This window comes from Pygoscelis adeliae, unplaced genomic scaffold (assembly GCF_000699105.1).
Source record: "Pygoscelis adeliae isolate BGI_AS28 unplaced genomic scaffold, ASM69910v1 Scaffold120, whole genome shotgun sequence".
NCBI lineage: Eukaryota > Metazoa > Chordata > Aves > Sphenisciformes > Spheniscidae > Pygoscelis > Pygoscelis adeliae.
In genome coordinates this window covers 7,321,844-7,330,021 of record NW_008824032.1, presented here as the reverse complement: position 1 = coordinate 7,330,021, position 8,178 = coordinate 7,321,844, and the positions used below count along the sequence as shown (strand labels likewise).

Sequence of the window (8,178 nt, the reverse complement as noted above, 5' to 3'; positions counted from 1 at the left end):
GGGGGCGGCTGCTGGCCCAGGCCTCGCCCCGAACCGGGGCTGGGGCGGGAGGGTAGCGGGAAGGGAAGGGGTTCCCCCCCCGCCGCTGACGGCGGCCTCTCCTCCGCTGTACCGTCTAGTTTGAAGAAGACGCGGAAGAAGCCGGCGGGGGCCTGGACGGCGGGCAAGGGAAGAGGAAGAGGCTGTTCTCCAAAGAACGTGAGTCGAGCCGGGCCAGAAACCCCTGCCCAGCGCTGACGGGTCACTCACCGCAGGGCTCCCTGCAGCTTTTTAGGACGATGTCCTTCCCCCAAACACAGCTGAAACTCTGAGGAGGCAGCTGTGGAGCTCCAGAACTCAGTTTTCCTCAGCAAAACAGGTGCTTTGATTCAGTGCCCTGGCTGAAAGTGTAGAAAGCTGTCGTGTAGACCCCCCCAAAAAATACTGCTAATGCATCCTCCTAACCTAACTGTGCCAAAAGTCAGTCACGCTGTCAGTCAGTGTTCCGTATTTGGTAGGCTAAATGCATATTTAAAGAGTCTGTCATCAGATGTGCTTTTCTGTACATACAGCACTAGGCTTTTGTTGGCTTCTGTCTACCTGCTTATTTCCTGTACGTTTGCTCAAGAATTGTCGTGCCCAACAGACAAGAATGCCATCCTGGTGCATGAATGTGTAGGCTGGTGAGCTCTAATTAGATGCGTGCTGCTGACAGCGCTGAATGGATGAAAGAAGCCTCACACCGAGTGTTTCTTTCTGCAGTAAGATGCATGATGTATGGATTCGGGGATGACCAGAACCCTTACACAGAATCAGTGGACATTCTTGAGGACCTGGTAATAGAGTTTATCACAGAAATGGTAAGTCAGCTCTAGACAGCATGGTCAAAACATCCTTACTAAGACTTTAGTCTTCTGAAGGTTAATACCTCTCACTGAAATACTGCATTATCCCAGGCCCAAAACTCTGATGCTAGTAGGAGAAAGCTAAACTTAGACTTTGCTCTTCCAAGATTAAGGCAAAATTCATGCATCTTGCTCCATGTGGATTTAGAACAGTGACTGAAGTCCTTAAGTAGCATTTAGATTAGTATGGGGGGGGGCAAAAATACATCTGACTTTGGGGTTCACTGTGGCATCACTATATGTGCAGCTGAAAAAAAACAAGGCACAGCTTTGAAAGCCTATTGACTTTTTGTGTACTCCATGTCTTTACATGGATAGGAACATAGCTCTGCACTACAAAAGAAATGCAAACTTCTGGGGCCTGAAGCCATCACTCTTCCAGACATGTGGATACTGCCTGAAAGTTTGTTTTGTTTTTTGAAAAAAGTTATTCCGACTGTTTGTGGATCCCCCTTCTTTTGAAAGTTTGGCCTTGCCTTCCCTCATCAAAATGCCCTAAGCTGTCCTGTGATACAGGTACTTCACATTGCTTCCAAGTTCAGCCTGATGCTGTTCATCTTCAAGCACTCTGTAGGTTGGGTGTCCTACATGTAATCTGGCTTTAGTTTTGATGTCATTAATCTCATGTGTATATAGTGGTTTGTGCTGGGTGTAAGCGACAGGCAGCTGGGGACAGCAGAGCGACAGTAAGTCCATGGTTTACTGGGAAGTTCTCTTGTGACTAGGATGGTGGTGCCCAGATCCTGCAGTTGCTTACTTTTTGATTATAAAATGACAGGGAATAAAGTGGAATTGAGAGTTTAAAAGAAATTAAGGGGCAAAGGAACCCCGCTGACTTTCCTCTTTTCCTGTAACAGACACACAAGGCAATGTCGATTGGGCGGCAGGGCCGTGTACAGGTTGAAGACATTGTCTTTCTAATCCGCAAGGACCCCCGGAAGTTTGCCAGAGTTAAAGACCTCCTGACTATGAATGAAGAACTGAAACGAGCCAGAAAGGCCTTTGATGAAGCAAACTACGGATCTTGATTCTGCACGGAGGCTGCACTGAGGCATTACTTGGGCACCTGCTGCCCAGAAGGAAGGAATGTCATGGGTGTTGTCTGGAGGGGTTATTCAGGATGGAGGTCACTGCTGGGATGTCTGCCCTCGCTCACAGCCTTTTCTGAAAAGTATTCAAGCAGCTGAATGTTATCCGATTGTATGCGGTATACTTACATATTTTTATACCATTTTATGAAATGAGAAGAAGCTCTAAAGATTCTTGTAATGGCAGGAAGTCTGTTTGAAGTAGGACTGTGCTGAATCAGATATCTAGAGGGCTAATGATGGGTCATTCTCTACAACTATTTCAATTATCACTGGGTATTCCAGTGACAGGAAACCTAGAAAATGGATCTTGGTTAACTGGACAGAACTATACAAGTTCTGCTCTTTGCTCTTTATATGCTCTTTGAATAAAACATTTTAAGTTTCTGCCCACTCCTCATAATTAAACTTACATTGATCAATTCACACAAGGTACATAATCCAGGGTTTTTAGCACTTAGTTGGCTAGGAAGGTTATTTTTTCTTCTGTCCCAAGGGGTAGAGCTCTTTTGTTTTTTACCAGTATTAAGCCTAGGAAATTGAAGATAACCTATTCCAGATTTACTTGCACTTACAGCCTTTCCTTACCCCTGTTAGGCAGGTGCTGTACAATAAAGCAGATTCCTGGTTTTCATTCAGAGACAATTTTTTCGTAGTACTTCCTGGTGATCCTGATCTTGGGACTGCATTACAAGCAAGAGCCTGGCAGAAAGCACCAACCCCATTGCTTGTTCTAACATTATTTCATTAATACACGTTGGCATAGCTACATCTTACATTGCCAAGCAGGCAGAAATTGCACTTATGTTAAAAAGATGTCAGGACAGTGGGAAACATATTCACCAGTCAGGAGTTTACTGTTGCAGGCCACAGCTGTGCTTTCCCCTACTTCTGGAGCAGCTCAGAGGCAGTAGGTTTAGTTAACTCCTCATTTCAGGACAAGGATAACAAATGCTGAACAGCGATAATACTGCAAGTCAAGGCTGTCCCCTATACAAGCAGCACAGAAGGAAGGGTATAAAACTGTTTCCTTGGAAAAGTGGCAGCAAGTCCTTTGTCCTCAGCAGCAGTAAGTGATCAGCTGCAGCCTTCCACCATGGATGGTAACTATTTGCACTGTGGATTTGACAGCAGCACTTAACATGTGGTCAAGCAACAGACAAGGGACACTGAGTAAGGGTAACTCAAAGTCACTGTTCCTGGACAAGGCTAGGTAAAAGGATTAAGATTATTCAGCTGTTTGGAACACCCTTCCATAAAAAAAGCTGTTTTACAAAAACATAGTAAAATAGTTGCTACTTTCTTAGCAGAATTCAGGGTGTGAATTACCAAGACACCATCAGGGTTCTGAGGGTTTTACTTAAAAAAAAAAATTGGAATGACTTGACCCCTTTCCTCCTTGCAAGTCCAGGGTCAGACACCCATTGCTGCAAAAATAGAATCAATATCCATGTTCTCAGCAGCTTCTTTCCACACAGGGCCAGGGCTTCCTTCCAGCAACAGCTGCTTAGTGGTCCCTGCTGTGCTTAGTTTGATACAGCCTGTATCAGCACTGGAACATCCTTCCCGACTCAGAGGCCCATCCTGGTAAGCTGGGAGGATGAGTGATGCACTGTTCTCACAGGCTCCAAAACGCTCAGAAGGCTTTTGCCGAACAGTCTTCAGAGTTCTCTTCAAGTGCACAGATGATTTGATCCTCCTTCGACACAACCATGCCCTGAGGTACTGCTTTGGCCAGCGTGCATTTTGTGACCCATATAGGAGGTATTTACAGACAGATGTTTTGACACAGCACAGTTTTTTCTTCAAGCTTAAGGGGAGGAAGATAAACATAACTTTATCAGCTGCTAAAGTTATTTCATTTGGGGTTTGGAGAGATTTGGTTATTAGCCTTCTCTACCATTTTCCTTGTCATACCAAGGAGATACACCAGCACCTTGTACAATAGTAGCCAGGGCATTCTGGAGAAAGATGACACCCCTTGCATCATATAATAGTTACCGTTAAACATGCACATGATTCAAGTTGCATTTTCATCCTCCCTCATAAGTATTTATGCATTTGTTAGCCTTCTAAATACTTTCACAAATGACTGAAGCTAAACAGAAAGTTCATGTCAAGAGCGTCCAGTAACCTGAACTAGTGATCCCGTTTGCATTTAAAAAGAATGGGTTAGACCACTGCATTTCTCTACACTGTAGTAAAATACATAAATATTAAGATGTAAAGTGTCAGATCCAGAAACCCCACACCCACGCAGAATTACCTGCATCCTTGAGCCTCCACGTGGTGCAGCCGGTTGCTTTTCAACAGCTTGTTACGCAGAAAATAAGTTTCCAATTTGAATTTGTTGCCTTTGCACCACAGAATAGCTTTTCTGAGTGCCTCTGACAGTTCCTCAAACGACGTAGCTGTTTGGACCATCTGTACAAGAGATCCACTATGCTGCGATTTTGCTATACGAGAGGAAAGCGATGCCGACTTTGCTTTAAAAGGTGTTGATGCAATGATTATACCCTGAAACAAAGAGTAACAGAAGTAGTTAGTCTTTTAAAAACATGACATGCCTGATTCTCTCTGCTGGAGAGGAGCAGAGCACTGAGGTTTTTGTGAGAACATTCCTTATTTCCTAAGGAGAAAGTGGAAGAGCAGTCTTGTTGTGTGGAATACAAAAAGAGGCAGGTAATTAGAATTTGTATTCCTGTCTACTACTGACTTGCTCTCTGGTCAATTCACTTGACATACCAACAAATGCTCAAATTCCTAAGCAGAAATTAGGAGTGATTTTCAGTGCAAAGCCTCCACACTAACTTGGGTTGTTAGACAAGCAAAAATAAGGCAGGGAAAGGGGACATGTTCAATCAGGGATATCATGTTTTGAGAGTTAGGGTCTTCAAAGTTAAAAAAAAAAGTGAAAAACAGTACCATACAAACCTCTTGTGTTGGAGGTCTGGATGGTCTAAGTAAGCTCTTCACATCAAACCCCGGGTGCTTCCCTACAAAGAGAGAGGAGAGTTCCCATTACGAAGTAAAGACAGGTTTAAGTCTTTGCACAGGGACACCGCAATGTCTTTGCCCTGCTGAGCTCTCAGATCTCCTGCCGTCTCAGCAGGCTCGCACCTGTACTCAGCGTTTCCAGGCAAACTCAAGGGGACTACACTCATCCCGCCTGGCAGCTGGCAAGGGATGAAGAGGATGCAGAGGTTTACAGACAGCTGCAAAGGAGAACTGAATGGGTAAAAGCTTCACACAAACACCTGGATGCCTGCAGTCACTGGCCATAGCCCTGACTGCAGGGGAAGACTTGGGCACCGCCCAGAAGCAGCAAGCACAGGATACTTGCATCCTGTACTTACAACCTTATCTACTCTTGTATGGACTGCAGACAATGCTCTTAGCTTTCCTCGCTATTCTTGGGCCCAATCTATGCAGAAGCAGGAAAATACAAATAACTATTTACAGGACCTGTATACTGCATTCATTACCTGCTCCTCTCCAGGCTGTATCATGTTTTAAAAAAGCCCCCAAAACCTCACAATACTGATACTATCCACAGCTTTATAAAGGCACAGGTACATGCAGCATTCTCCTCCTGTTCCAAGGACAGGAGAGGGGAGTTTGTACTAGAACCGCGCTCTGTGGGTAGAAGAAGTGCTTGGCTCTGTTGGACAGAAGTTGTGGTCAGTCTCTGAGATGTCAGAAACCAGTAGCACTGTGGCACAAGGCTTTACCTCTGCTGGCTCTGGTCACCAGAACCGTCTCTCCGATGTCCATGGGGCACGGGATGCTACAGTTTTTCACAGCACTCGTGCAGGTTGCAAAATTTCTCTTTTTCCCAACCTCTGACACTGCCTCTGGCATTGTTGGGAAGAGCTTCTTCAGCCAGCTGGTGGGTTTTTTTGTTGTAAGCATTCTAGCCTTTTGCTTCTTCACCTCAGAAGAAACGTTAACTCCAAGGAAGTTACTAATATCAGAGGGGAAGGTAAACCCTTTGATATAGGGCATCTGTTGGGTCTCGGATACCAGATGAAGTGATGTCGACAACATGCCATAGAAGGACATGAGGCTCTGCAATACACACCTGTACTGAATCCTGAAGAGAGAAGACAGAAAGGTATGAAGTCTCCTCTAGCAAAACCTTGTGCTTGCTGAACAACTACCTTCAGCTCAAGCGGAAGAGATTGAAGAGATGGGAGAGATTCCAAGCTGCCCACTCTCTATTCCCGCTCAGTACAAGCTTATCTTTTTACGCTCCATCACCATGCTTTCCTTAATATTAGTCTGAGCTTTAAGGAACAACAGTTCCTTAGAACATAGGAGTGACTTGACCAGTAAATCCCTGATCAGGAGCCCCTCTGCTTCCCTACAGCTTTGCTCAGTGCCACACCTGGGACTCATCAGGTTTCCAGGTCACATCCAAATCACTTGACATGAGGTCTTCCCCCAAAAGCAACCTGTCCCAACTCAGGATAGCGGTGCTAGCACTGACGCCGTACAATTGCCTGCTCTACATTTACTGGGGAGACAGATTTCTTGTGCCAAAGAACGTTTTACTGAGTTCTTCTACACAATGCTGTTACTCCTTCAGCTACAGACAGCACTTACTTTCTTGTACTGAGAGAGACCAGAATACTGATTTCCCTGGAAAACTCAGCAGTATTATAGAACAACTTTATCCCAGCCTTTCCATTTCAGCATGAGGCAGGACTTACCACTTGCTGCAAAGAGTACCAGATGTTAGTGTTTGTGGCAGGCTGGCATTAACACTGTGATTTTATTAGTGCTACATAAAGTTTACTATGAACCAAGAACAAAGCCTTCCATAGCAGCATGTAAAAAGTCTCTCTCCACTTTTACAACTCTTCAGGTGCTAGAATCAAGTCCAAAAGGATGGAGGGACCCCCCCTCCTCCTCCTCCCAACTGAATAAAACTCACTCAGCAGCAAGGCCTAATTACAAGCCCTCTCCCTGACAGGCACGTCAAACAGACAACAAACAAGACAGACTTTTGAATACACAAACCATAGCCGGCTCAACAACCCCAAAGCCACAGTGTTCAAAAGTATGAATTCTTCTGAGCAGAGATGTTTAACAGACAAGCTGAAGATTACACCAGTTAAGGATAAAAAATAAGCAGCATGTAATGAGGCTTGCTGAACACACCAACTAGAGGCAATTCACAAGGCAATATCCTGGATAATCTGGGAGATGAGTATCCAAACTTCGGGTTGCTCAAGGCCGGAACAGCAGCCAGCCAACAGCCTGAGGTTCCTACATAGTAACTTGAAAGTAAGATGTTGGGCTATCAAAGAAACTTCAAGTTGCATGTATGAATGGCACAGTTGAGTCCATCAGCAATACAGTGCCTACAGCAGACCTAGTTTTGGTCTCGTGAGGTGCTGCGGGTGAACTGTAAGAATGTCTTCGTGGTGAAAAAAGGATACAGAAAGCCTTTACAGCAACAGTCCAGTAGACGTAGTATGAGCTTGCAACCTCCCAATACTTTCAGAGCCACTGTTTCCAGCATAGGCTGGCTGGGAACTAAGCACTCTGCGTGGGCTTGGGATGTATTTTTCCTGTGTTGATACAAGGGCGAGGAGATGGTTATGATCTAGCATTCCCGCCCTTTAGCTCTGCAGACTGAGTTAATGGGCGGTAGAACATATGGGATCATGACACTTACTTGGGAATCAGTCCTGCCAGAGTTTCGATGCAGCCCACCAAGTTCATTTTCCATAGGCGCTTCAAGCATTGTTCTACCTAGAAAAAAAGAAAACTCCTTTGACTGGTATTTTGAGAGATGGGAGCGCCTTGGTCTAAGAACTGTCACTATATTAAGTGACACCTCCCCCTTATCAGTTTAACAGCCTAAATTGCAGGTTTGCATGATGGAATGTTCTGGTATGCTCCTATACCTGCACTATGATGAAAAAGATCCCTTTAATTCCATATTCATGGTAGCGCGGTAAGTGAAGGGCTGGAGTAGGCCATTGTTAATTGGTGCTGCATCGTTTCCCCTGCTGTATACAATAGCCTTTGGTATTGGCCTTCAAGAACAAAAACGCATAAACAAATCAAGAAGGTAAGAACGATGCCTGTTCTATTTCAAAACAGTTATTTGAAGATACTGACAATCCCTTTACTGGAAAGCTGGTAAGGAGTTCACTTTTCATCTTAAAACAGAAAGTGCCTAATAGAACAGCCTA

General features: G+C 44.8%; 2 protein-coding genes across 2 annotated transcripts in view; one reads left to right on the top strand and one right to left on the bottom strand.

Moving 5' to 3' along the window:
- The window catches only part of TAF13 (TAF13 RNA polymerase II, TATA box binding protein (TBP)-associated factor, 18kDa), a 3,151-nt gene extending 542 nt beyond the window's left edge, over window positions 1-2,609 (top strand). Inside the window, exons 2-4 of the mRNA XM_009330531.1 lie at window positions 120-198; window positions 742-839; window positions 1,742-2,609. Coding sequence (XP_009328806.1) covers window positions 120-198; window positions 742-839; window positions 1,742-1,912 — 348 coding nt within the window. The 3' untranslated portion in view covers window positions 1,913-2,609. The remainder of the gene's footprint in view (window positions 1-119; window positions 199-741; window positions 840-1,741) is intronic.
- A 212-nt stretch (window positions 2,610-2,821) lies between these two features.
- Window positions 2,822-8,178, bottom strand: part of LOC103922385 (chromosome unknown open reading frame, human C3orf17) — a 6,775-nt gene continuing 1,418 nt past the window's right edge. The window contains exons 2-8 of the mRNA XM_009330519.1: window positions 7,656-7,732; window positions 7,417-7,548; window positions 6,995-7,072; window positions 5,704-6,065; window positions 4,907-4,968; window positions 4,239-4,489; window positions 2,822-3,782 (exon numbers count right to left, since the gene is read on the bottom strand). Of these exons, the coding sequence (XP_009328794.1) occupies window positions 3,386-3,782; window positions 4,239-4,489; window positions 4,907-4,968; window positions 5,704-6,065; window positions 6,995-7,072; window positions 7,417-7,548; window positions 7,656-7,732 (1,359 nt within the window). The 3' untranslated portion in view covers window positions 2,822-3,385. The remainder of the gene's footprint in view (window positions 3,783-4,238; window positions 4,490-4,906; window positions 4,969-5,703; window positions 6,066-6,994; window positions 7,073-7,416; window positions 7,549-7,655; window positions 7,733-8,178) is intronic.